At 49.5% G+C, this 27,164-nt stretch overlaps 8 protein-coding genes across 8 annotated transcripts; 6 read left to right on the top strand and 2 right to left on the bottom strand.

Moving 5' to 3' along the window:
• Positions 1 to 23: 23 nt before the first annotated feature.
• Positions 24 to 2,885, top strand: FOXG_03342 (N-acetyl-gamma-glutamyl-phosphate reductase). The gene is made up of 2 exons (XM_018381026.1): positions 24 to 1,139; positions 1,189 to 2,885. The coding sequence occupies exons 1-2, from the start codon at positions 230 to 232 to the stop codon at positions 1,848 to 1,850; spliced, it is 1,572 nt and encodes a 523-aa protein (XP_018237429.1). The 5' UTR covers positions 24 to 229; the 3' UTR covers positions 1,851 to 2,885.
• A 524-nt stretch (positions 2,886 to 3,409) lies between these two features.
• On the top strand, positions 3,410 to 3,885 carry FOXG_03341 (uncharacterized protein; the record flags this gene model as incomplete). Its single annotated transcript, XM_018381025.1, has 2 exons — positions 3,410 to 3,671; positions 3,728 to 3,885. 2 exons carry the CDS (start codon positions 3,410 to 3,412, stop codon positions 3,883 to 3,885), a joined length of 420 nt encoding a protein of 139 aa, XP_018237428.1.
• Positions 3,886 to 4,650: 765 nt separating this feature from the next.
• FOXG_03340 (uncharacterized protein) lies at positions 4,651 to 5,705 on the top strand (the record flags this gene model as incomplete). The annotated part of the gene is made up of 3 exons (XM_018381024.1): positions 4,651 to 4,935; positions 4,989 to 5,094; positions 5,146 to 5,705. 3 exons carry the CDS (start codon positions 4,651 to 4,653, stop codon positions 5,703 to 5,705), a joined length of 951 nt encoding a protein of 316 aa, XP_018237427.1.
• A 1,365-nt stretch (positions 5,706 to 7,070) lies between these two features.
• Positions 7,071 to 7,464, top strand: FOXG_18535 (uncharacterized protein; the record flags this gene model as incomplete). Its single annotated transcript, XM_018398654.1, has 2 exons — positions 7,071 to 7,287; positions 7,409 to 7,464. 2 exons carry the CDS (start codon positions 7,071 to 7,073, stop codon positions 7,462 to 7,464), a joined length of 273 nt encoding a protein of 90 aa, XP_018237426.1.
• A 2,836-nt stretch (positions 7,465 to 10,300) lies between these two features.
• On the bottom strand, positions 10,301 to 13,038 carry FOXG_03339 (uncharacterized protein). The gene is made up of 3 exons (XM_018381023.1): positions 12,054 to 13,038; positions 11,955 to 12,002; positions 10,301 to 11,894 (listed from the first exon to the last, which is right to left on the bottom strand). The coding sequence occupies exons 1-3, from the start codon at positions 12,195 to 12,197 to the stop codon at positions 10,872 to 10,874; spliced, it is 1,215 nt and encodes a 404-aa protein (XP_018237425.1). The 5' UTR covers positions 12,198 to 13,038; the 3' UTR covers positions 10,301 to 10,871.
• Positions 13,039 to 14,533: 1,495 nt separating this feature from the next.
• FOXG_03338 (uncharacterized protein) lies at positions 14,534 to 16,583 on the top strand. The gene is made up of 2 exons (XM_018381022.1): positions 14,534 to 15,421; positions 15,473 to 16,583. The coding sequence occupies exons 1-2, from the start codon at positions 14,913 to 14,915 to the stop codon at positions 16,407 to 16,409; spliced, it is 1,446 nt and encodes a 481-aa protein (XP_018237424.1). The 5' UTR covers positions 14,534 to 14,912; the 3' UTR covers positions 16,410 to 16,583.
• Positions 16,584 to 19,348: 2,765 nt separating this feature from the next.
• Positions 19,349 to 23,342, top strand: FOXG_03337 (uncharacterized protein). The gene is made up of 3 exons (XM_018381021.1): positions 19,349 to 20,723; positions 20,777 to 22,825; positions 22,880 to 23,342. Exons 1-3 carry the CDS (start codon positions 20,307 to 20,309, stop codon positions 23,066 to 23,068), a joined length of 2,655 nt encoding a protein of 884 aa, XP_018237423.1. The 5' UTR covers positions 19,349 to 20,306; the 3' UTR covers positions 23,069 to 23,342.
• Positions 23,343 to 23,684: 342 nt separating this feature from the next.
• FOXG_03336 (elongation factor 3) lies at positions 23,685 to 27,069 on the bottom strand (the record flags this gene model as incomplete). The annotated part of the gene is made up of 2 exons (XM_018381020.1): positions 23,685 to 24,402; positions 24,455 to 27,069. The coding sequence occupies 2 exons, from the start codon at positions 27,067 to 27,069 to the stop codon at positions 23,685 to 23,687; spliced, it is 3,333 nt and encodes a 1,110-aa protein (XP_018237422.1).
• Positions 27,070 to 27,164: the final 95 nt, after the last annotated feature.

Raw genomic sequence — 27,164 nt, 5'->3', positions numbered from 1 at the left:
AAATCTTAATAGCCCTGTTGCCCCTCCATTGGAAGTGACCCCAGGTTCCTAGCTTTTAAGGTACAACACCTTTTTAGTCTCCACTGACTCACCCGGGCCTTATCTTGCCGTGTGGGCCTCTCGATCTTCTCTCTAAATAGTCAACAGTCCTCATCCTCTCTTCCTCATCCCTCCCCTCTGTCCATTGCACGATCTCCCTGCCATCGTCGAGTCAATTGGCTTAAGCAAGATGTTTTCCGCCACTTCTGGAGCTTTTCGGGCTGGTGCCCGACGAGTCGCTCCCCGCGTCGCTCGTTCCAATGTCAAGACTGCCGCTCCGACTGCGCTCCGATCCATCAATCCCAACCGAGCCCTCTCTACTACCAAGGCTCTCGCGTCTTTGCCTGGCCGCGATAGGACTCGGGAGATTGTTGCGCAAACCATCAACAGCATTGGCAGCAGGAGGGAGGGTGAGCAGTACCTGAAGCTCTTCACCTCGGTTGAGTCCCAGAAGTTTGCCGTTATCAAGGTTGGCGGGGCCATTCTTTCCGAATACTTGGATGAGCTTTGCCGAAGTCTCGTTTTTCTTTCTGAGATGAATCTTTATCCCATCATAGTCCACGGAGCTGGTCCTCAACTCAATAATCTTCTCGAGTCAGCTGGTGTTGAGCCCCAGTTTGAAGAAGGTATCCGAGTTACTGACGCCAAAACCTTGGGTATTGCTCGCAAGCTTTTCCTTGAAGAGAACTTGAAGCTTATTAACCGACTGGATGAGCTCGGTGTTGCGACTCGATCGATTAGCGGTGCTTTTATGGCTGATTATCTTGATAAGGAGAAGTGGCAGTATGTTGGCAAGATCACCAAGGTCAACAAAGATGCTATTGAGAAGTCCATTGAGGCTGGCTATATCCCTGTCCTTACTTCAATGGCTGAATCTGAAGACGGCCATCTCCTTAACGTCAACGCTGATGTCGCTGCCGCCGAGCTTGCCCGTGCTCTTGAGCCCCTGAAGGTTGTTTATCTGTCAGAAAAGGGTGGACTGTATGATGGTGATGGCGAGAAGATTTCTACTATCAACTTAGACGCCGAATTCGACCACTTGATGGCTCAGCCTTGGTGCCGATACGGAACGCGACTCAAGATCAAGGAAATCAAAGAATGTCAGTAGGCCAGGTGACGTTATGCAGACTTATAGCTGACCATTCCTAGTACTGGACACACTCCCCCGCAGCTCATCCGTTGCTATTATCCACCCCAGCGATTTGCAAAAGGAGTTGTTCACCGACTCCGGTGCCGGTACCCTCATTCGTCGAGGAGACAAGATCCAGCGAGTTTCCTCTGTCAACGAAATTGGGGATATTTCCAAGTTCAAGGAGACTCTGGCCCGCGACCGCCAGGGTCTTGATGCTGAGGCCACTGTCGAACGTTTTGTCGATCATCTTAAGGAGAAGAACTTCAATGCCTACTACGACGATGGAATGCAGTGTCTAGCTGTCGTCCTGCCAGCCAATGAGGAGCGACCAATTGCTACACTGGCTACTTTGAATATCACCAAGGCTGGATGGCTCAGCAACGTCGCTGAGAACGTCTTCGCTGCCATCAAGAAAGATCACCCTAGCCTGGTCTGGACTGTCAGCGAGGAGGATGAGAACCTAACTTGGTTCTTCGAGAAGGCTGACGGAACCTTCAACAAGAACGGCAATGTTCTTTTCTACTATGGATGCGACCTCCGATCTGACGCTCTGGTCCCTGTCTACGAGGAGTTCAAGGCCCACGGCCGTGCTATGTTCGGCGACAACCTGGAATCTCGACTTCGAGATGCTGCCAAGGCCACCAGCGAGACCCTCAACGCCTCTCAGAGCCGAACTTGACCAAGCTTCCCAAACTACCTAGCTGCTACTCTTGAATATCTCACGATTAAAATTCCCAATATAATACAAAACAGTTAAACCTTTCACCTACAGACCCTTATTGACGTAGGCCTTCTTCCTTATCGCGTAGCTTACAACAGAAGCGAGAGAGGAACAAATGATGTTCACTCTGAGTCGGAAGGGTTGTCAAAGAGGGACAAAGCACCACACAAAACCAAACTGGCCCACTCCTTGGATCAGAAGTCTTTGCGGAGACAACTGAATTGGGTGCTTGCTTTTGAGGGTTGTTTGGAAGCATCTGAGAACTGCCTGAACTATCGTTCATGACATAGCTACTACAAACCAACAGTTACAATCACAGGCTGTGTTCGTCAGTGCCAGATACTCCCAACTATCACATCAGATACAAACCCGAAGCAGGAGACGTTCTGGGCCGTTTAGGTAACATGAAGTAAAGTAGCGCACCTAATGGTGGCCTCTAAGCATAGCAATGACAAAGAGAATGGGCATCGAGGATGGTACCAGGTTAGTTGAGTGATAGAAAGGCCTGCTGTGATTCTATCGTCACTCCGTCAGCCACCAGTCCAAGTAAAAGTTCACCAACAAGGAAGATATGTGTCTGTCAAAATGGCCCCACATGCATCTATGAGGCTGTACTTAATTGAGAATGAAGGCTTCTGGAGAGGGAGGGTGAGCAGGCACATATGCAGAAGATCTCAGACCGGAGCCATGGAAAGGCTTGTATCTTGTGGATGCTTTGAGCGAAAGGAAATGCTGAGGGAGACGTATCAATCAGTGACCTTGTGTGATGGGGTACATGTCGTGACTTGATTCTTTGGGTTCTCGAATTATCAAGGTAGCAGATTGTAAGTCGAATTGCAAAGAGCGAGTACACTTGCAAGCTGGCTGAGGGTGCAGCATTATCTGTATGTTCGAGGACCCCCAAACGATAGTATGGATAACAGTTTAATTAACATATAACTTCCACTCGTTCTTTATCGCTGGCTCTAAGCGCAAGAATCATCTAGCACTTCACTCTTTCATCCTGTCGAGCTGGCCACCTGAGGATGAAACCAACACTGAGAAGTTGTGCTGTAAAACTGTTCCTGTAGTCGCGAAATAATATGTAGCAGAATTCAATTACGGGAGTACAGAGGCGTTGCAGGAATCAATCATCATTTATTGTAAGGCCGCCTGGGCTGTAAGGTATCCTACTGGGTTGGCAACTGGCGGCAGCTGGCAGTGTCTGAGTCTCGCAACAGCCCCTCACCCGGCGTTCGTTGTTGATTCAGGACGAATAGATGAATCGATTTCACAATGGCATTTTGATTTCTATTGTTGCAAGCTCATCGACATCAACGACTGATTACCGTGCATAAATAGCTGGGCTCACTATCTAGGGTACTCACCGCAACGTACATCCTCGTGAATCTTGAACCAGATTTCTCTGACTTGAGCTCTTAAGTTATTTCGTCAGAGCGAGTTCTTTCTCATCCATAAGTTTCTTTCAATCCTCTTCCACTGCCAACACCGGCCTCAAGTCGCCGAGGAGTCGCATCATGCCTATTGTGAATCCCACAGCCACTTCCGTACCGGAGGAACCCAAGGCGTCTGAGTCTCGACCTATGAGCCGTCTCGAAATAGGCCTTATTGTGGGAGTCAGCGTTCTCTTCGTCACCTTGATCTTTTCCATCTTCCTCGTCCAAGCCCTGGACCACCGCCGTCGTAAAAAGGTGCTGAGGAGAATGGCCGAGGATGCTAGAAACCGTACTCCCGAAGAGGAGATGTTGTATCGCCGGCTGGCATGGCTGCAAGTTGAGCGTGAGTCAAAGTAATGGCATGATACAAGAGAAGGCTGCTAATGAACATGTCGACAGGCATCATACAAAGCATGCGTTGCGTATGGGTGGATAAAGACAACAACCCAACCGATCCACCCCCCGAAGTCGTTGAATTTCACCGGCGCAAGGGCCGCATCTCGTACCAGAAGCCGCACATGCCGCAGTCGGAGCCACAGTCCAAGGAAGCGGACTAATATCCATGCCTGATGCCGGTTGATTCAAACCTGTGTCATCCATCCACCGCAAAAATGCTAACCGTGGCAAAGCAGTCGAGATGTGACAAGACATGGATATAGGATGCAAAACGGGCGTAGTTGATTGCAACCGACGTGGTATCGAACGTGCACATAAGAACGTTGCCTTCGAATAAAGAAGGATTGGGTTGCTTGCAGTGCAGGGTTATATCAAGGCAAGGTCGCGGCTATGTACAGCTCCATGCGGTACGGATACTTGCAGGTAATGACATGGAACGGGTAGACTAGCTATCAGTCAGCCCAGGTTCCGCACTGATGATCGACAATGCATAGGCAGTCATCCATATTTCGAGGCAGTATCCATCTTGGAAGGGAAGCATTGAGGTTGTGTCAGCCTGTTATGGAGGCTAATGTCAGCTATCAATGGACGCCTTTGCATATTATGCCATTCTCTTATTATCTTACCCCGAATGAAGGGGAATGTAGATGATTATTTGCCAAAAACACCTAAACACCCGCTAAGCGAAACAGAAGTGCTTGATTTTATAGTTACCATGTGCATAGAGTAGCAGGTTGCAAATACTCCGTAGATAGCTCCATGGCGCGTCATCTGTAGTCACGTGATCACCTGTCAAGAAAGCTCCAGCAGCTAACCCACAAGCCTTCCTACCGCCACATTCCGCGTTTCAAGCCAATTCCTTCAACTTCAACACGCGATATCAAACATCATTTTGAGCTGAGGCCGACTTTGCCCCTGGCACCCCAATGGCTTCGCGATCGCCATCTCGCAGCCGTTACAGGTCGCGCACGCGCTCACCTGCTGCACGCTCGGAACGTTCTCGTTCACCCCAGCGCCGCCATCATCACGACTCGCGGTCACCGGCCCGCTCCACATCACCTCAGCGTCGTAATGGCCGTTACAGATCTCGCAGCCGCAGTCGGAGCCGTAGTAACAGCCGGAGTCGAAGCCGCAGTCGTAGCTGGAGCCGCGGGGCTCGCGATCGCAACGACAGAGATAGGAGTGCTTCCCCAGCCGCCAAGAGCACAAAGGTATGTCGCGAACAGTCATGACCAGGTTACGGAAACTGACTTAGTATGCCTAGATTGTAGTAGAGCGACTTTCTAAAAACATCAATGAGCAACATCTTTATGAGATCTTTGGGCAGTTTGGACGCATCAAGGATCTTGATCTTCCCATGAACAGAACCTGTAAGATGACCGTCTCTCATTTATTTGGACATCAACTAATAATAATCAAAGTTGGAACAAACCGTGGCACAGCATACATACTTTATGACTACGAGGACGATGCCGAGGCCGCGATAGCCCACATGCATGAAGCTCAAGTGGATGGCTCCGCGATCAATGTTTCCATAGTGCTTCCCCGTCGCAAGCTTTCTCCTGCGCCTCCAACGGCTCGGCGTGGAGCCAACATTGATCCCAGAGTTCCGTTTGCGGGAACACGTGGGGGACCCCCTGGTGCGGGCATGGGAGGAAATAACGGCATGGGTGGTGGTGGTGGAGGTCGCCGTCGAGCATCTCCAGGAAGTCGGTACGGACCCAGGTCTGATGTGTATCGTCCAGGATCGCGTTCGCCTTCCAGATCGTCGGCTGGCCCCCCTCCTTCCCGTGGCGGTGGTGGAAGCCGATATCGCAGTCGATCCAACAACTCTTTTTCATCTAGATCACGCTCAAGATCTCCAGGTCCCAGGCGAAAAGCAGCCGGCCGCCACGATGATCACGAGACAAGACGACGCGGGAGCATTGATAGTCGCGAAGGTCGAAGTCGATCTCGCAGTCGAGGACGCGGTCCAAAATGATTCACGAGCTCTAAGGTGTAATTAATTTGCTTCGATTGGCGTTACGAGAGGATAGGAAAAGGAACAGAATAAACAACGGCCCCAGGTTTTAATTAGCTCACGGAAACAAGTTAGTCACTTGTATCTGTCTCCCGTTTGGCAAACTGACATCTGACCAGATGAAGGTGTACGTCTTACCATGTTCGGCAACGACGCTTGTTGAGGACTCTAAAGAATCCCGCCTATCATCTTTTTGGATCAGACCGGAGGTTCGCTCCATTCTGTTACGGCCAATCACTCGCCCATTATCCGATTTATCTGTCAATGTCCCAGTTCAATTTATGTACGTGATCTCGTTTTGGTTTCGGCGTTTCAGGACAATTGCCGCGGACGGGGCCAGCAAGGATTGCCCCCGATGCCTTTCCATGGATATGCACAAGTCACAGATTTCGGAACTGGGAAGTGGAGGATAGACTTTGATTGCTACTGCTCCAGCCACTATTTTCGAACGTATATCGACCATTCAGGGACCAGTCACTGGTCACTAGATCCCATCTACCATTTGTCACGATTCGCACTCTCCCCGCTCGACTAAGGGGACCTGCTGTGGGCATATGAGAGACCCCATGCTTAGTGGACTAAGTCTTGGCGCAACTCAACCCTTCACGATAGGTTGATCCAACCAACACTCCATCATGCACCGAAGCACGGCAACAGTGGGATGGTTTGAGTAGCACTGCCCATACAAGCAACATGGTCTATTAAGCCAAGACAGCCTGAGACCAGGCCAGGGTCTTAGTCTTGGCCTCAGCGTTTTTCACGCACAACGGTGGCTTCTCCTATAGGGCTGAGGAGAGGCCGGTCCTACGACGCCGCCCTTGCCAGCAAGATCCATGAATCGTGAGCGACCAGGGTATTATTTGGTCTTGAGCTTGGCTCGGGTCACCGTTTCAAGAGGGCCGCTGTCAGACTGCACCACTCGCCATACGACAGTCTGTCATGCCCTCCTGGGCAGCTAAGTCGTGACTCAGCTGTCAAAGCGAGCTCGGTTTAAACATGCACCGAACACATAGAGCGCAGATGTTTGACACATAGCAGATCTGACACCACCAAGGGTGTCTTGACAGGCAGGATGTTCACACATTCTCTCACGCCATGCATATCGGTACAATACTGGATAAGCTGTGTGTCACAATGGTGACATTGCATCTAGGGTACAATACACACCCCCTTGCGGGTTTTGTGACGAGATCCCATTCTGCACTGGAGTAAATCGAGGCCGTGGCAGTTTTAAGCACAGCCGCACATCGCATCACTCTCGGCGGCTATACTAGCATCGTGTATTCGCCGTCAAGAGCATATCATACCAGCATGTGATCCACTTGCATGGCGCCAATTACGAGATCCCGGGGCAGGGTACGGGTAAAGGCGCTGCCGGCTAGTCAAGCCAGGAGATTTTTCCCTAATCAGCTGGAAGCCTATAAAGGCAAGATTCTGAGGCCCGATGGACAACACCTCGGCTTGTGCTGGGGTGTCGAGCCCCCTTTCTCACATTACTGCTTTAGGAGCCTTGCATATTCAGCATGGTACGACAGAGAAGGTGGTGTGTGGCGCATAGTGTCTGTTTCGGGGACAATGACGAGAGCCTGGTAGACGGGCAGCTGTCATAGGCCTGTATTCGAGTTTGGCAGCTGTCTCTGACATGGGTGCCGTGCGTGTTGCAGGGTTCAAGTCGGTTGTGCTTCCGAGGACTTATGGTCCGGCTGCGTTTTCTGTCTGATCACTCAGGTAATCTTTACCTCTGGGGTCCCCTCGGCAGCCACATTGGGACCCCACCGATCTCTTTAGGATGCTAGGTGTTCCTTTTAAGTTGACGCTATCATACATGGGAAGCCGGTTTCAGCTTGTATGAACCACGGCAGGTATATTGAGCCCAGAGTCTAAGAACAACTTTACGCACATCATCATCGTCCCGGCATGCCTTCTTGGGGCTTGACCTGTCCTTGGGTCTCTCTGTTATCTCCCCATACACGGGATCTTCCCGCGGCCGCCTACTGCCGCAACCCTGCTATGAAGAGCATTCTCTAGAAATATGAATAAATGGCTAATGCTATGGATTCTGGTTGAGGCTCAAATCGCCGATGAGAATATTGGTGGCTGTGCCATGGTCATACCGGTACTTATTTAGCGCATACTGAAATATCTACTTGCCTTCCTTACTCGGTCTCCGGGCCCTGGACTGGCTGGACCCTACCCAGATGCGTGGACTCTGCTCATCTGGGCAACATGTTCATCGTACATATTCAATCCCCCTCACTGGTTTGGCCACCTGATGGGCTCGGCGCGGAAGCGTTGCTGTGAGGCGCGATGTTGGATACGACGATGGTGATCCTTTGAGAAACAGCGAGAAAGCCACCTGGTTTTAAGGCCTGATCCTGGGGCGCGGGTGCGGGTCTAGATGCCGTCGACTACACCTTGCGCAGCTGATCGTGTAGGTCAACGTGGATATCTATCGTGAACCACCTTACACATTGATCTGACGAGTATCCTACCCACCTGGCCAAGGTCGATGATGCGCCATGTCTTCCAAGGGCGGAACGTGAGCCTCATTAAGAGGATCAGTGTCGCACCGACTATCTGGAGATACTGGGGGCGGCAGTAATGTCGAAGAATAGTATAACATAAACCACAAGCCTAAACTAAGACTATCTATCGGATACCTTTTACCACTTCGACTAGTGTCTCTGGAGGACCAGAACCCAGTGTGTCCTCTATTTCTGTATTTCTTGTCCTGATGCCTCTGGAGTTGCAGGCTTTTGAATTCTCTCACATGTCCATAATGCCTCGGACTCATCCTTACCCTTACCTCTATCTTCACCTTCACTTCAACACTTTGTGTGTGGCTCACTGCCCGATGTCTCTCGAATCGCAAGATCCAGACCCTCCGCCAACACCTCCAGGAGGGCCGCGTGTCCCTCCTCCTCAGCCAGACCCGCCGCCGTCTCCTCCTCATACATGGGAACTGTTATGACCTTTGAGCGTTTCTGCTAGCAATCTTTGTTATCTTGTGCCAGATTTTCTTTGTCGACCAAGCCTCTTTCCGCTTTCTTGGAGTTACAAGGGTTCTGCTTTTCTCGAAGCCAAGATCGACCTCCAAGAAGAAGGGACCCCTGTTCCGCCACCCGGAGTTCATGTCTTGGAGATCGACCTCGTGTAGGACAGTTACAAGAAAGGACAAGAGGCAGGAGAGGAGTTTACGCCAAGCATCATGTCACTTATCATGCAGCACCAAGTCCGGAGTCTCATGCTTCTCTGCATCTCGTGGGGCGATCATACCAGGATTCAGCATATGGCCCGAAACAAGACTTTGGACCGAACAGGCGGAAAGTACGGGAGTGATGGATAAGCCACAGACTGACAGCGTTTATGGTGTGGGTTGCGAGATGTGCATTATTTGAGATGGGGGTGGGAGTGGGAGTGGGAGTTTTGCCTGAGACGGACAGCCCAGTCCGTTACGGTACGGTACAATACAATACGTTCTGGGGCATTGCGGAGCGTACGGTATAGGCCACGGACGCCCTGAAGGACTCTGCCAGAAGTGATACAGAGAGCTGACTGGGGTATTGGTTTGTGGGGGATGCCTTGACAGATGGATGAGTCTGGCAGAGCAGCAATCCGATGATGCGGCTTGGCGCATGAGCGACACACGCAGAGAGACTGACATGTAACTCTTTTGCTTTTGAGGCCTCTACCATATTATACCGATTATGAATGAAGGACTGAGCGAGCGAGTTGCGGAATGGCCCTGATTTCGCCGTTTCTCATTCTGGTGGGGGGTGATGGGTTCCGATTCCGTATCCATTCATAGTGGGCAACGATACTGATTCATGTTCCTTTCCACCTACTGGCTCTCTTTGGTTGAAACCGTTTCCATCGTCGCCGAACTAAGCTTGTTAGTCAAGTAAGGGCAAGGCAAGGCAAGGTATCTTAGTCAATTAGTCGCTGAGCGGTATATTACAACGGCAGATCTGTAGCGGGTCTATCGCGTTTATTTATCCCGTCTTGACTTTACATGCATGGCCTGTCGTCCGTCTATTCGGCGTATCTCAATATTACCTCCTGTAACTGTGGATTTATTTACTGTACTTTTACCATATTTGTGATAACGAATGACTCAGTTGCCAAGGAATGGATACTGGTTACGAAACATTTACGCGGTCTGAACCTGTTTTTCTCCTCTTCTGATCTACGGATTTTCTCCTGCTGTATATATCTCCGGGATAATTGAGTGAGTCGCCTCAGTAAGCCAAGACGATACCTACTTACACCTGTGCTAGCTCAGCCCAGTCTCTCCAAAGATCCACATACAACGCTTCACTTACAGGCAAAGATACGATAACCTTGTCAATCAAACGCACCGCCCGTTCTATTCCCCCTAGTTACAGATTCTCGGGCTTTGCCTATTAAGGTTGTCGGCCGAGACAGTGACAGGCTTTTCCATTTCTACTGTACCCCACGAACCAGGTGAGCAATTCTGGCCGGGTTGCTTTTGCAAGGGATTGAGATGCTTACCCTGGACCTCTCGGCGGCATCTTCCGTGCGCTATGACAATTCGCTGTTTCATTGAACCAAAAACTTGCATCTTGTATACTGAATATGGCAAGTCGTGGTGCCACTTACTACCTAGCTACTGACTGGACGACAAGGATTATCTGTGTGGCAATCATAATTGCATGCATAACAACCGCGGACTTGAACGGATCTAGATCTCTCTATGTATCGACAGTAGACTAAAAAAAACTTCACCAATCACTTTACACTCCTAAAGGATAATGATATCCGTTCAAGTTGAAACCTCATCCGAACTACAGTACAAGACTAATGATCCATGTCGTCGGAAGACTTGACTGACGCGGAGTTAATGAGAAGTCCGGACGACGAGTGCCATGACTGTTGCGCCAAGAAGTTCGATCCACGTTGATCAAACACTGCTTGACTAAAAGCAAGATTTGTGGAACCTCAGGGAACACACTGGCAAAAGGCAGGATGTTTGCTTCCGTTAACGACTGTCGGGGTATTGATCGAAAGATAGAGAGATCTAAACTACTGCAAAGCCAAGCGACCCAAAACACCAAAGCTCAAGAAAGCGAACACAAAACAAAGAGACCAGAAGAACACCAACTCTTATTACAAGAGCGCCATCCCCGCACCTATACCCATGATACCCAGTGCAGCGCGGGCAACATGTGCTGTGGCCCGAGGAGCAGCCACTCCCCTGCTTGACCTTGTGGTGAACCACGGTGTTGCCACAGCGTTGTTCTCAGCCTCATCTGCCGGTGTAGGTGTTGGCGTATTTGTCACTGGACAACTCGCGGTACAAGGGATATCCGAGTCGAAGACATCGTCAACGCCAGCAGACTTGAACACAGGATTTTGAAGCCAGAGACTAGGATTAGGAACCGCATCGGCCTCCTTTGGGTTATTGACATTGGAGATGATGTGAAGGATACCATTGGAAATGAGAAGGTCAGTTGTGATGATCTTGGCCGAGTTGACGAACTTCTCATTGCCAATTTGGCGGACGTGGACCTCCTCACCAGTCAATGTGGTAAGAGATGTGGCATTGTCAAGGTCAGTCGAGACAAGAACCTTGCCAGGTACAATGTGGTATCCCATGACACCTGCTAGCTCCTTGGCTGACATGCCGCTGAGTGCACTGCCAACCATCTCCATGGCCTGATCTCTTGGAGCAAAGACAGTGATGTCCTGGCGATCAGCAAGATCAGGCATGAGGCCAGCTCTGAAGAGTCCACCAAGAAACGAGTCAACCTTACTTGCCATGAGGACCTGACGAATACCAGAAGGCGGAATCAACAGACTGTCAACAATCTGGATGAGTCCACCTTGAAACTTGATATCGTAGTTGATGACTGTAGCTCGATTGCCCAGCCGGGTACTGAAGATGACATCGTCAGGTTGTTTGTTGATAAGGATGTTCTGACCAGCAGTGACATTGCTCCATTTAGGATTGAGAAGAAGTGTAGGCTTGACATATGCAGGTCCCTCCTTCAGCTTCATTGTGCTTATAGTCCCCTGCAGAATGTGGTACTGAAGAAGCGGAACAGTGACCTTGGCATCGTTCGGGTCCCAAATATTGGAGAGAGGAGAATAAGGGATTTGGTTGAAAGCATCATTGGAAGGAGCAACAATCTAAGAAACATCAGAAATTAGTCGTTGCTCCTGAGGTTAGGAGAACCAGATTCAACTTACCGTGACACCCTCATAACTGGGCAGTTGCAACAGGACATCGGGGAATTTCTGAAGGCGTTAGATAACAGTCTTTGACTCACAAAGTAACACATTTCATACCTGGATCAATTTGTAGTACGTTGAAAGCTTGGGGTGCCTTGACAAAACACTGCCCAGGTCCATGGGCAGAGCTTGAGTGGCATCATCAGCAACTGCCAGTGATACTAGACTGGCAATGCCAGCAAATACTCCAGACAGAAGCATTGTGTATTGGTTTATTGGAAAACGAATATGATGAAAACTGAGAAGGCGAGCTTGTAATGATAGATGAATAGCCTATAGACTATCTGGTCTACAACTCCAAGAAAGCGTTGACTGTGGTTAGCAGCCTTGAAGTCTCTGGTGCAGAAGTTAAGATCAAAAAAAGTTCAGTGAATCTGTTTCAGATAAATGAGCGAAATGTGAAATAGGGAGCGTGGTCAACAGTAAAGGAGCGAAGTCCATCTAGGAACGATGGGAAGAAATGCAGAAACCCGGAACCGAAAAAACGGTCATTCAACAGGGCTTAATAGGTCTCTCTAAGAGGCGAGGCCGTGACATCCTGTACGGATATCCCGCCAGTCATAGGAATTTTGGAAGCTAATTAGAGCCGGGTAACGCTTATGGTGAGGGACGCTACTAGTAGCCTCATCAAGAGAGCTTCCAGAACTCCAGCGCCTCACGAGTGAAACCCAAAAAACATCGCCAAGCCTCTGGGCTCATGGAGGGCCATTGCTATGCGGTACCGTACTTGGGAGTCTAGGAGTGTTGTAGCATCTGTCAGATCGGCGGGCATGCCGAAATCCGACCCCTGGACCCTGCTAAGAACCCTGCATTGCAAGGATTCGTTAGTGGCCCGGATCTCCGGATTGGGACTGACAACCAGGAACGAGCCACCATTTTATCCAATTGTATGAACCCGTGTTCACTTGAACATGATCAGATATCAAACAAAGTATAGTCATGGAAGATGTTCTGAGATCATCTCTTGGGCCGAGGCACTTTGTTTCTTGAGGGACATGCATATTTTTGGCACGCGTCCCGAGTGCCCATCAACCAATGCACCTTGGCATTGTTGGATATTGTATTCCAAGAACTTCTTGGCCTGGGTGACAGCATACAAACCTCGTAAGGCTTATCTTATTGCTTCCTGACACTGTAAGAAAGAGGGGAAACCACCAGAAATAGAAAGTTGTGTAGTCAGTGATGAGACACGCCGTCATATAGCAATGCAAGAAAGCGTCGAACGTTGGCCTCGTGTAAGTGTCTGAGCATCCTCGGCCAGCTCATTACTTAAATTTGGACCATATAGTTTTTGTTCAAACATGTCCAATGTACACGTAAAGCGCCCGAAGAAGCCAGCCGCTTCAACGTCGTTGGCTCTGAAACTGTCCCCAAACCCGTAGTACCCAGCCAAGGGCGATTTGATTTTCAATTTGTCCATGTCCAGCTCGATCCGGAATTCCTCTTAGCAAGGTGGGACGGCACTTGTGGCGTTATTCTCCAGTAAAGCTATCGGTCCCGAGTATGCGGTACGGACACCGCACGTTTTCCTCTGAAAGAGACAGACAATCCGTCAGGTAGGCAGTTGTCATATCATATTCATCGGTGTTTCAGCTACCCATAACCTCAGAGTTAGAACGAAGCACACACGGCTGCCGTACGGCAAGCTTTCTCGAGGTTAGTATTGATAGAGTTTGCATCGAGCCGGGGGGTTAGAGCACCAGACCTAAACATGTCTGGCCATGAGTGCACCGAGTTCAATGGATGTTTGCCGAAAGGCTACCTAGCTGGTCATAGATCCTAGGTCGGCTGGGTTCCGTCCGGGGCGTGCAAGTGGAAGGGGTTTTGAAGTTGCACCGGGCGTTGACCTAGGCGGTAGCTCCTGATCGCCATGCATTGTTGGTAAGTGGAAATAGAGTTGAGGAGCCTGAATAAGCGGGAGGGTCGTGAGGTTTGTCTCAGCCATGGCAAGTTTGCTCTCACGAGCGACTCGTTGCCTTTCTACCGTGCTCGCTGAAGCTATAACGCCAGGTCAAACGGGAAGTCGGGAGAGGCGGATGATCCATGGGCACTATTAGGTACTATTGATCAACTGAAGCCATTGTCGGATGAACCGGAAGATGGTCGTAATAGACAACCTCTGCCCAAGGAAACGGCGATGTGTTCATACAACTGGGGGTAGCGGAATCTCGCCAGATCACGCTTCGGTTCCTGCATAGGGCGGGAACTAAAACTCAAAGAAAGTTCTATTGTTCCAGCCATCGAGGTAGTGCACACTCGAGTTTGGCCTAAAAAGTTTGTTATCGACGGCTGCGAGAGAGGGCTCAAGACGGCGATGACCACGCTGAGGATGATGGTGATGGTGAAGACGATGGAATGTAGTGACCATAGTTCAGTGGAGCTAATACAAGTTGGCGTACAGTGTTTTCGAAACAACGCACAGTGATATACACGACCGGATTGCACAGTGTCTACTTACTGAACACTGTACCTATACCTAATCCGATCGACTTACAATCCATCTCATCCCGTTCTTAGCAACTCGTCTTTGTCTTGCCAAGCAATCAGCGGATCAGCCTCGTTCTCGATTTCTCCATACAGTGATGGCTTCATCATGTTCAGCTTGACTGGGCTTAGCCTTTCCTCTTCTCAGTGCCACAATTCTCTATCATCCGCCAGATCTTCCCCCTTAGCCAATGAATTCGATACGTGATCCCATTGTGCGATTTCTGGCATGAAAGAAAAATCTGAATTTGGCTTTCTCCTTGACTAGCTATTCATTCCTTACCTTATATTGGTTCCTGACTAGCCCAAATCACCATGGATCATGAATGTCACTGTGGTGTTGAATCTTATCACAAGACTTCTCCCTTCTAAACAAATCCAGCCTCTTCAGTTTTATTCACTTGAATCTCATTTCTCACCTGCTTGTTTGACATGAATAACCCATATCGAAAAAGCAGTTACGGCGGGCATGACGGCCCTGGCCCGACTGATATGTCACGAAGGTCTATGGACGCCAGTGGCCCTCATGAGGCAACCTCAACAGGATACCGCCACAGTACCGACCCTGGACGAGGCTCAGGTTCAGGTGGCCACGGCGGCATGTTCAGTATTCCAGAGTACTCGAGCCCTGCCTCAGAGTCTGAATCTACATCTGGCTCAGGAACTCAAATCGACGAGCGAAATCGATACTTTCACTCAAGGAGAGTGAAGCCAGGCGAGGTTGAGAAACCGTGGCTGGAAAAAACCAACCCCAAAGAAAAATGGGTGACCATCTTTCCCATTCTTGCAATCTTCCTCGGCCTCGTGGGTTCTGGCTTTCTTGTCTGGGATGGCATTCGAAGCGTAGTCAAGAACAAGTATTGTCTTGTTATGGACGAGGATTTCAGCCAAGGTCTGAACCCCAACATTTGGACTAAGGAAGTCGAAGTTGGTGGCTATGGGTATGTTGAATCATGATGTCTCTTTTTCGCTTACACGGCTAACTCTCATAGAAATGGCCAATTCGAGCAGACAACAAACACAGACGAGAACGTCTATGTCGAAGATGGCAAACTCATCATTAAGGCGACTTTACAGGATCCCAAGTTAATGCAGAAGAACAACGTCATCAACCTTCTCAAGGCCGGCACTTGCACCTCTAAAGTCTGGTCGAACTGTGTTACCTCCACCAACTTGACTGCTGGAAATAACAGCGTGGTTCCTCCCGCGCGATCTGGTCGTATCAATACCAAGAAGGGTGCCAATATTAGGTACGGCCGTATCGAGGTCACCGCCAAGCTCCCTGAAGGTGACTGGCTCTGGCCTGCTATTTGGATGCTCCCAAGGCAGAGTGTCTACGGTGCCTGGCCGAGATCTGGCGAGATCGACATCATTGAATCACGCGGAAACAATTGGACGTACAAACAGGGCGGAAACGACATTGTTTCCTCGGCGCTACACTGGGGTCCCAACTCTGCCAACGATGGCTGGTGGAAGACCAACAACAAGCGAAAGGCCCTTCACACCACCTATAGCGCTGGTTTCAACATGTTTGGCTTGGAGTGGTCCGAAAAATATCTCTTCACTTATGTCAACACCCGACTCCTCCAAGTCACATACACCAACTTCAAGAAGCCCATGTATAAACGAGGGGGGTTCCCCGACGTGGATCAGAATGGCACCCGGCTCACTGATCCATGGACTGTCTCACCTAATGTGAACGCGCCATTCGATCAGGAGTTTTACCTCATCCTCAATGTCGCCGTGGGCGGCACGAACGGTTGGTTTGAGGATGGAAAGTCTGAGAAGCCATGGTACGATGCCTCGCCAACGGCTAAAAAGGACTTTTGGGATGCAAGAGAGCAGTGGTATCCAACTTGGACACAACCACAGCTTGAAGTAAGCCGAGTACTCATGATGCAACAGTGCAATGGGAATGAGGATCTATGAAAATGAGAACAAAGTACTGAGCAGTGATCCAGGTGAGAACATTGTTTGATGAGAGAGATTTAGATTGAATATATCACTTTGAGGCTAGTTTTACGGTACAAATCTTTCGATCTGAGGAAGTTCCTTTTTTAATAGAGTTGAATTCAAACGAAAAGGATGCCATGCAAGTTCCACCATACCTTCACCGTTTAACACATAGTCAATACGCGTGTCTCTTAACATGTCTGACTCCATCTTTACGGCATTTAGACACCAAGATTCAAGTGCATGGTTTCAAAAATTCCCATCCCTTGTACTACCTTTGTGTTAACTCACGTTATGTATCAACAGCCGCTTTTACAACTTGGCGTTTAGAAATCTTTTTACGAACCCTTGGGGATCAGATTAACAATGCAGTTCATGTCCATTGGCTTTATGAGTAAGCTGAGCGGTACCAAGACCATTCATGTCCAGATTTTCGGATAAAGTCCTGTGTAATGAATCACGAGCTACTCAGGCTACCGAGATGTTTGCTTCAGCTGCCCACCCATAGGTAACTGATTCATATCTGATCTTCTGTTTTCTCACAACCATGACTCAAGTATGGTGGATTACAATAGCATTGAGGAATTCAGCGTGTCAGGCAATACGATCAAACTTCGATAGAGACGAGTTAATGGCCACAAAGGCTGGTTGTGACCACAACACTGCCTCTTCGGCCCGTAGGATAGGAGCCGCCGAGCTCTGACCTTCTGACTGCGTTCTGCATGGGTGTGTGAAGGCGTCTCGTGCCAAGGCTATACGTATCTTGGTATTTGTAATGAATTGTTGGTGGTGTTTGAACCGGGTCTGCGGAACGAGATTCTACTAACATGTCGAGGGCGGAGGCGCCGAACTTCGGGAAGCGTAGAGGGGTCCTAAGTCCACCAGTGAATCTATCAGGCTAGTACAATAACGTCAAAAAGAGTTCAAATTGACCATGAGAGTTGCAGTGAGTTCTGGCTCGAGTGTAGGAAACCAATCCAGATCCGGATCATATGAACGTTGCGGTGCGCTTACGACTGGTATTGGCTTAAGGTACCAGAAGAAGATCTGCAATATGAGGGCTGTAACAGGTGAATCAGAATTCAATAACGGTAACTAATTGATCAGAGAGTGATAGTTTCAGATACAGAACCGCCATGTAACTCTAGTACACATCACGGTTTGCATCAAGGTTCAACGCCAATCGGTATAGAGACTCGTCGCTTCTCTTCAAGATAGGTATAAGGTTGTGTGCTTGATGAGGCATTGCCACTGAGCCAACAGCTACTGTTAGTTTCGGTAAAGCTGAATCCCTGCAGACTCATGTAGTGCTTAGAGTCTTGTCACTGGGTAAATAGACGAGGGGAAAGCCAGTAGAAGAGAGCCAAGGCGTGTAAGTGAAAAAAAGAGTCTAAAGCGGAAGATTTTGATTTTGAGCCAAATAGCCGTTCTACTTCAGAGCGGAGAGAACGGAAAATGTCCATGATATGATTTTGATACCGTTTCCACTGCCTAAGGAAGTCCTAATCCTATCTTCACTATTCAAGTTTGGTAATTCGTCATCCGAGAACGAGGGAACCAAATATAGATTTCAAGGCTCAACACTTTAGATCTATTGATGGCTGAGATATGATCGACAAATGTGTGAAACATGTTAAAGCAAAATGACAGAAGTGCGGGGGTGTGATATGTGAGCTCGGATGTGCCAAGTGTGCCGAAACACATCGGCACTCAAGCAACAAATGGGACTGAAGATGGAGAAGCAGTCTTCAGCTGTAGGAGCTCTTGGGCGGGGACCTGCAGAGGATGGCTATCTTGGCAAACTGACTCTTGTGCCAACCGTCTTTCTGCGATGGTTAGTAGTGATAACTGATAAGTAGAATCTCGATCGCTAGGATGCCGCAAGGGTCTAGGCCATCTGCATTGATGGCCTATTGATGAGCGAGAGGCCGGTTCAGGTCGGCAACAAAAGCACTTTAACCAAGGCTTCGATTCACGACTCGCCAGGGACATTCGATGCATTCCTTCTGCCATGCATTACTCTCGGGACGGCGCGAAGTTTGCAGCCATTAAAGCCACAGACAATAGTAGACTCTGGGTCTGCCGGTTTGGTACTGGGGAGGAATGTCTGATGACAATAAATGTGGGCAGTACCGAGTAAGCGTAACTCCCGACCCCGATTAATAATGGAGGATACTTCTGTTTGTAATAAGATATGTTGCGTTGGTAGTATGAAGCTGTTATTCCATCCAAGTTGCCGGCTGTAAGTTGATAGGTCAAAGTGAGGCAATACACAGTCAAGACTTTTGTTCCTGCATCAATTCAAGCCGATGCAGGTACAGGCTCGTATGCTCCTGTCTCCACATCAGACTGCATTTCCTACTAACAAACATTGTGGCCGCCTTCCCTTTCCCGGAGCTCACAAACAAGCCACACCACGCCACTGAAGCTGTCACAGTGACACTAAGGGAGGGGCAGATCTATCCCGCTTGCCCAATTTGCGTATCAATCGTGAAATGCGAGTATGTGATTGGTTTATATCTAAGATCCCTCTAGGCCTAATACAGAACATACTTTATCCGCAATTCCACCTCAGCTGAATGTGACTGCACTCAACCAAAACACCAACACCCTCGAAACTCGTGATAGTGGGAAGCAAAAGATGGTCTCGATATTAAAAATGCAGCTATAACTAAATAAAGAGGCCTCTTTATGATAAGCAGGTTATGGATCGATATGGAATCGCTCATCCACAACTTCATGGTCCCGTCACCCTACAGGTTCACCCGTGTTTACAGGTTCCGGCTCTCCCGCTTCAACCGGTTTGCAGAATCAGACGCCACTTGCAGTACAGAAAGACTTTAGATCCAAGTGGCACGGTCCAAGAAAGGCAGTACTTGCCACATTATTACGTTCTGACTTCCTGATATGTGTCGTCCCTATTGATCCTCTTGTTGGAGGATCCGTGATAATAGGCTTGGCTCTCGATTCAAGCTTGGCATTCACGAGCTGGATGAGGTATCGGTTAGGTTTCAGAACGACAAAATGCTAACAACAAGCTTTGTGCCCACATGGACTTGTCTCGTTTCCAGCCACCCGGGACAATCTCTTGAGCCATACGCTGGACCCCGGTCGACAAGTCTGAGACACGCCTACACCAAGACCAACAGTCTGGGATCCTCTAGCCACACTTTACGGCTCCAACATAATCGTCACCCCTCCGCTTCTTGCGCGCTATTCCATCTAGACCTAGGGCTGTCCGGCTCAACGTTGGTCGTAAGGCTTGCCTAGGGTCTAGTCGTGGTCCTCCAAGTGGATGTCCATGATCCGCTTCTTACAGCTTCTGTCGCGATGCCCGACCTCATTGTCTCGCTATCTAGCCGCAGTGGCGTGGTCGCCGCATACTGGTTCTTCCTCCGGGCAAGAGAAGAAAACTTTAATATACTTGTCCCCGATTCCTTGGCTGAGTCTGGCGCAGAAACTTAAACACTGAAGCTCAAACAAGTTTGTTTAATTGAACCGGTAGTTGCACTCTCTGAGGTTTGATCCTCTCATCTCAGACCTTCACTCACCACGATCCTTCGATCCTTCACTCCATCCATTCTTTCTTCTGTCATTCGCTCAATAGGTGCAAGTTCCTGTCACTCCTTTAACCTGTCTTTCTTTGAATGAGATATTCATGGTTATGAGTCTTTGAAACTTCACAGTCCTTCCAACAAAATCCATATACGCGGAATTGCTTCTGCACAGATCTTCAAGACAGCCCAGTAACAGACTTCTTGTTCTTCATATACGACTTCTTAGGGTTGTTCTACAGCGGGCTTTGTCCCTAGACGCACAGTCTTTTAGAATCTTGCTTTTGTACTTGCCAAGTCTTCGACAAGCACCGTCAAGATGGGTATCGGCAGTTACTTCAAGGCGGATATCCCGCCTCAGACACCGATAGGACCTCCCCCCAGGAGGCCTAGCCACCGGCCATCAATGTCCCTTCATGCCCCAATCATCGAGGAGAAGATTCCTCCTGCTGCCGTAGTAGAGCTACATTCAGCAGCTGGGCCTAAGTTCACTGCAGGCCCTCCTTCAATTGCACCGTCATCCAAATCAGGGAACAGCAATCTTCTCGATGATATCAAGCATGAGGTTATGGTCAACTATCTGTACCAGCAGCAATGCTCTCAACTCTGGGTTGGGGATGGCTCTGGTGAAATTGAGGGCGTTCTTCTTCGCAAGTCTCGGGGCCAGTATATGGCTTGCCCACCTCAATTGGGACAATCTCCTTTTGCAATCGCTTGCACGGCTCTTAATGTTCAGGTATGTACAACTTGTTTTCCTATGGCAAGAGTGATTACTGACATATATCTCAGTGTGCGATGACTGTCAACTCTCGTGTCATCAAGACCTTCCTCCAATGGTCTCCTGATGCAGTGGATGTTCCATTGATGAACGGCCTTCGTGTGCAGATTCTGCCTACAGTAAATGACCTCCCCCGAGCTCGTAAACATCAGTTCGCGGCTTTCATTGCTTCAGATGGTCTTCTGGTTGTCTGGGATGATGATGCACTGAACTTGATGGCGCGCGCCAAGATCATCGAATCAGAGCTTATGGAGCTGGTATGGAACTCTGGCCAGTCAGTTGATGAAGATGAGAGAGACTCTACTATTGCGGCGGAGTACGAGGTTGATGAAGAGAGTGGTGAGATCAAGCCGGAAGCTCGACCAGTTCACCTGCAGAATGCTGTCCTTGTTTCCCTTACACTCCTCCTCGTCATGGCCTCCCTTGGAGCTGCGTGGAGGCAGCTGGCCGTGGAGATAGCCATCGATGGTGACTACAAGCGACTTGGTCTCGTCGCTCTCTTCCCGATCCAAATATTCTTCTCTCTTTTCTTCGCCCAAGTCATTGTTGGTTGTTTGGCACAAATCTTTGGTCCAATTCGCCAACTGACTATCAACTCCAAGTTCTATTCAGCACGCCCGCCACGAAGACTCCAGGGAGCCACTTTGCCTCATATCACCATCCAGTGTCCTGTCTACAAGGAGGGTCTGAATGCCGTCATTCTTCCTACCGTCAAGTCCATAAAGCAGGCCATGTCAACCTATGAACTGCAGGGTGGTTCTGCCAATATGTTCATTAACGACGATGGCCTTCAGCTCCTTAGCGAAGAGGAACGTGATGCCCGTATCGACTTCTATGCCGACAACAGCATTGGCTGGGTTGCACGACCCAAACACGGCGAGGATGGCTTTATCCGGAAGGGCAAGTTTAAAAAGGCTTCAAACATGAACTTTGGCCTCATGATTTCTTGCAAAGTCGAAGAGCGCCTACAGCTCATCAAGCGCCCTGCCGATTGGAGCCAGTCTGATGAAGCCCTTGCTTACGAGCAGGCTCTCAAAGATGTCCTCGAGGAGAATGGCCGGGCTTGGGCTGATGGAAACATCCGCGTTGGCGACTATATCCTTCTCATTGATTCTGATACTCGTGTTCCTACTGATTGCCTCCTTGACTCTGTCTCTGAGATGGAGCAGTCTCCTGATGTCGGCATCATGCAATTCTCTTCTGGTGTTATGCAAGTTGTCCACACCTATTTCGAGAACGGCATCACCTTCTTCACCGATCTTATCTACACTGCTATTCGTTTCACTGTCTCCAACGGCGATGTTGCTCCCTTCGTCGGCCACAATGCCATCCTTCGCTGGTCTGCTATTCAGCAAGTTGCTTACCAAGATGAGGATGGTTATGACAAGTTCTGGTCTGAAAGTCACGTCTCGGAGGATTTCGACATGTCTCTTCGTCTTCAGTGCAATGGCTACATCATCCGTCTCGCTGCTTGGGCCGGCGATGGCTTCAAAGAGGGGGTGTCTCTGACCGTCTACGACGAACTTGCTCGATGGGAAAAATACGCATTTGGCTGCAACGAGCTGCTCTTCAACCCTATCCGCACTTGGTTATGGCGCGGTCCTTTTACGCCCCTCTTTCGCCGCTTCTGCTTTTCCAACATTCGTTTCACTTCCAAGATCACTGTTGTTTCTTACATCGGTACTTACTATGCTATTGGAGCTGCCTGGATCATGACCACTGCCAACTACTTCCTGATGGGTTGGTTCAATGGATATCTCGATAAGTACTACCTTGACTCGTGGCAGGTGTGGTTCTCTATCATTCTTGTGTTCAACGGACTCGGTAACCTCGCACTTGCTATCATGAGATATCGCTCTGGCGAGCGAACTCTGGGCTATGCCATTTACGAGAACTTCAAGTGGACTCTTATGCTGGCTGTTTTCCTTGGTGGCCTTTCTCTTCACGTGAGCCAGGCTCTTTTGGCACACATGTTCGAGATTGACATGAGCTGGGGCTCCACGTCTAAGGAGGCTGAATTCTCCAACTTCTTCATTGAGGTTCCCAAGGTCTTGAAGAAGGTAAGTTTTCTCCATCAACATCTATTACGGTCACATGCTAACAAATTACACTAGTTCCGTGTCTCTATGACATTGTCTTTGCTGGCCATTGTCGGTCTCATCATAATGGCTACCGCTGACTTCATTCCTCATTATTGGCGGATCAACGACTTTGTTGCAATCCTGCCCATGGCCACTGTCGCTGGAAGCCATCTCCTCCTGCCTTTGGCATTGAATCCTGCCCTTATGACCTTTTCATGGTAGTTCTGGTTCATGTACCGCCCCAAAAGCATGTCTATTCCTTTTCTTTCTTTTGTACTGTCTTTACATCAGACCTTGATTCAACGGAGTATAGAAGGATCATACCCAGTAACATTCGTTTTCGTGGCTAGGCTTTGAGAGCCTGCCTGTATATATAATAACAGATAAATTCTGATTCAAAACGGAGGTTCAATTGAAGTGGACTGTCGAATCATTATTGCTTAGAACATTAACTTCTATTGATACATATTCCATCACCTCGATATCAACAGTGACATTTGCTCTCATTCTATGTCTTAGTGAATAAGCGAACGAACAGTTTAGTTGAAAAATCGAAAATCATCACAAAACTAGGGAGGCGAATCTGTAGAAAGTTTGACTTGATTCAAAGCCGTCTATCCCAAACCAACGCCTCTATACCATCCGTTCAGGTCTATCTAAGTATGTAAATACCATTCATTCTTCATAGCGAGATACCGCATCATGCATAAATGAGATGATGCCTTCATTCTCCTTTTGTAAACAACCGCCAGATTCCGCACAACGTGGAGACTTGTTCATATCCGCATAGTCTTAAAACAAAAACGCACATAAGAGCAAAAAAATCCAATGAACTTTTCTAGTTGTCCTCGTCGTCGGTATCAGGAGGGTGAGGAGTACCCTTAGGGCTGTTGAGCCATTCAATGTGACGAAGTCTGCGGCGGACCTCACGCTCCTTGAGCTCCTTCTTGGTCATCTTCTTCTTCTTCCTGGCCTTGAACTTCATATCCGAGTTGTCCTCGATACCGCTGTTGACAGCGCTGCTAACAACGGAGCTGGCGGCAGTGCTGTTGACGCCACTGCTGGGACGGCTGTCCTCAAAACGATCGAGACTGACGGCAGCGTTTCCTCGAAGGGCAACACGGCCATCACGGACGTGCCATTGCTCAGAGCAAAGGGCACCGACAAACTCTTCATTGTGAGAAATCAGGATAACACCACCCTTGAAGTCGCGAATAGCAACTGCAAGACCACCAAGGGAGTCACGATCCAAGAAGTTGGTAGGCTCGTCAAGCACGAGAAGATGGGGGTTGTTCCACATGGCTCCAGCAATGACGACCTTGACCTTCTGACCTCCGGAAAGAGAGCCAATCTCGTTGTGGTTGGCGATCTCAGGGTCGAGTCCGAGATCCTCAAAATGCTTAGAGATGACCTTGGGCTGAAGCTCACGGTAACCAAGACCCTCTCGGGAAGCCTCGTGATCGTCGAATTCCTGGACAAGCTTGTCGAATCCAAGCTCGGTAAGAGTCTCACGAGAGATCATGGTGTTGTTCTTGGGCAAGAGACCACGCCACTTACTGTTGGAAGTTAGTATTGCGCTTTGTTGTAAAACAATGGAAGGGAACTTACACTTCGTATTGGAAGGTCTTCTTGTACTTTGAACGACCAACTAGAGACTCGATCTGGCGTGGAGACTTTCCATCCTTCAAGTCAACCCACTTTTCCATCTGAGCACGGTCGGCATCTGACAGAACACGAGTCTGCTTCATGTGAACCTCACGGTCGTCACCGTGCTGGTAACGCCACTGAAGGTACTGGTTAGGGGTCTTCTCCAAGTGCATCTCAACGTGCTCTAGAGCGTGCTGCTTGATATAACCAATACGAAGGTTGGGGTGCTTCTCAACCTTTCCGGTGGTAGGGATAGTCTCGCCGGTAAGGAGCTTGATAAGAGTCGACTTGCCAGCACCGTTGGGGCCAATGATAGCAACACGAGAAGACAGACTCAATTGACAAGAGACTTCCTGCAGTGAAGGCTTCGTCGCACCGGGATAAGCGTATGAGACGTTGGACATGCGGATAATAGCACGAGTCTGAGACTTGACACCAGTCAGAATACCAGGAGGAGGGAACTTGAATTGGACGGTAGAGGCGGAGAGAGTGTAGTAGCTCTTGGCCTCGGGGCGAATCTTAACGAAATTGGCCAGGTTACCTTTGTAACAAGCCAGCTTCTTGTTAGGCTCGTAATGGTAAATATCAGTTGTGACATTGTCCAGGAATCCGGAGTCGTGAGAAACAATGAGACTGGTGATGTCGGGATGAGACTTGAGGTAGTTCTCGAGCCAAGCGATGTTGGCAACATCAAGATGGTTAGTAGGTTCGTCCAGAAGGAGAACGTCAGCACGCTGGAGCATAGCTCGGGCCAGAGCCAGCTTCATCTTCCAACCTCCAGAAAGGGAACCAACTCTCTCAGCCTGTCGACCCTCGGGGCCAGCAGTGAAGCCGAACTCGGCCAAAACCTCAGAGATACGCTCACGGCCTTGAGTGGCAATCTCAGGGTCCTTAGCAACGAACTCAAGAATGCTGATGTCAGCGTCTTCGCCCTGGTTGTGCTCGACATAGCAGGTACGGAGAACGTCTTGAGGAGGGAATCCCTCGAGCTTGCCGTTAGCAATGCTTCGCATGAGAGTAGACTTTCCAGCACCGTTGCGGCCGCAAAGACCATATCGGTGACCTTTGAGGAGTCGCAGGTTGGTGTGTGACAAGAGCAGCATACCACCATAGGCGAGAGAGAAATCGGCGTTGACAATCTCGACCTCACCGTCGTCCTCTTTCTCAGGAACACCGTACCGGCGGTGGTCCTCATCAACATAATGCTGCTGAATAGTGTCGGCAATCTTTTGAGGAGCCTCAGCATCCTTCACGAAACTCTTGACGTAGGGAGCAATTCTTCCAGAGATGCGATTGACGAATCGGTAGTTGACATCGATAGCAACCATGTCGGAAATATAGGGACGAGCCTGCTTCCAGAGGTCCAGGCTTCCAGCAAGGCCGCCGTTGGCCTTGATCTGCTCATCAAGAATCTTGGCTACATCGTCTCCAGCGGTACGAGCGACAACGTCCTTATCGTCACCCATAGCCTTCTCCATAGTGGCGAGGGCGCGTTCAGCGATCTCGCGAACCTCAGGGAGCGAGGCTCGGTCGCAAACGCTCTTGACACCAGGGATCAGCTTGGGCAAGAAAGTTCGGGCCTCGATGGGGTCGTGGACCAACTTTGTCAAGTTTTCGACAATAACGACAGTCTGTCGGAGAACCTCCTGGGCAGTGGTGGGGTTGTTAAGAGATCGCTCGAGGAAAGGGGTCAGAAGAGCCAGGACGGGTGAGGTGACGATGGCGACGAAGGTAGTCTGAGACAGAGCGTGAATAGCCTTCTGGAGAGTCTGAGAAGAAGGGTGCTGCATGGTATCGATAAGAAGAGGGATACGAGGAGCAACATCGTCGTTGGAGAGAAGGGTAGTGAGAGAGTTCATGGTGTGGACGGCTTGCTTCTCGACCTCGGCCTTCAAGTCATGCATGCCATTCTCGACGATGGGGATCAAGCCAGCGAGCTTAGCACCCATGGCCTCACGGAGGATATCCTTCTCAAGAGCCTCCTCTTTGGTGCCTCCAATAGAAATTTGAGCCTTATCGGCCATCTTCTGAAGAAGCTTGTAGGCGCCAACGGTTCCCTGCCACTTTCCGGTCTTCTTGGAAAGGTACTCGGTAAGAGCAGGAAGGAGACCAGCGACGAGAGCCTCGGGGCTCAGGATGCCAAAAGCGGCATCGAGGCCATACTGGGCGGCCTCGCGGACGACAGCGCCCTTATCAGAGAGAGCATCGAGAGCGCAGCCGACAAGACCGCCATCCTGGAGGAGCAGAACAACCTCGCTGACAGGCTGTCGAGGGAGGAAACGCTCAAAGACGGCACCTAGAAGGTTCTGACTGGACTCGCGACGAAGACCCGACTTCTTATCAGCGGCAGCCTTCTTGATCTCGGCAATTATGCCGTACTCGTTCAAGCCGGCAACGCCAACCGAAGAGAGGATAATCTCGCACAGGCCATAGCATGCATCTATCGAAGCGGCCGAGGTCTTTGCAGTAAAGATTGTGTTGAGGAGGTCGTTGATGGTTTCTTGAGATGGCGGGGGCGGGGCCTCATTAGATACCATCGTCGGGTCCTGCGACGGCGGCGTAACGGGGTGAGGCATCGTCTATCGTTTTCTTCGTATAAGCAAACAAATATATACGATTAATGGGCCTCGTTGACTATTAGGTACTGTTCCAGGAGAGGACAGTAGAAATA

Source organism: Fusarium oxysporum, chromosome 8 (assembly GCF_000149955.1).
Source record: "Fusarium oxysporum f. sp. lycopersici 4287 chromosome 8, whole genome shotgun sequence".
NCBI classification, from domain to species: Eukaryota; Fungi; Ascomycota; class Sordariomycetes; order Hypocreales; family Nectriaceae; genus Fusarium; species Fusarium oxysporum.
The sequence above is the reverse complement of the archived record's forward strand: the minus strand, read 5'-3'. Positions and strand labels throughout refer to the sequence as shown.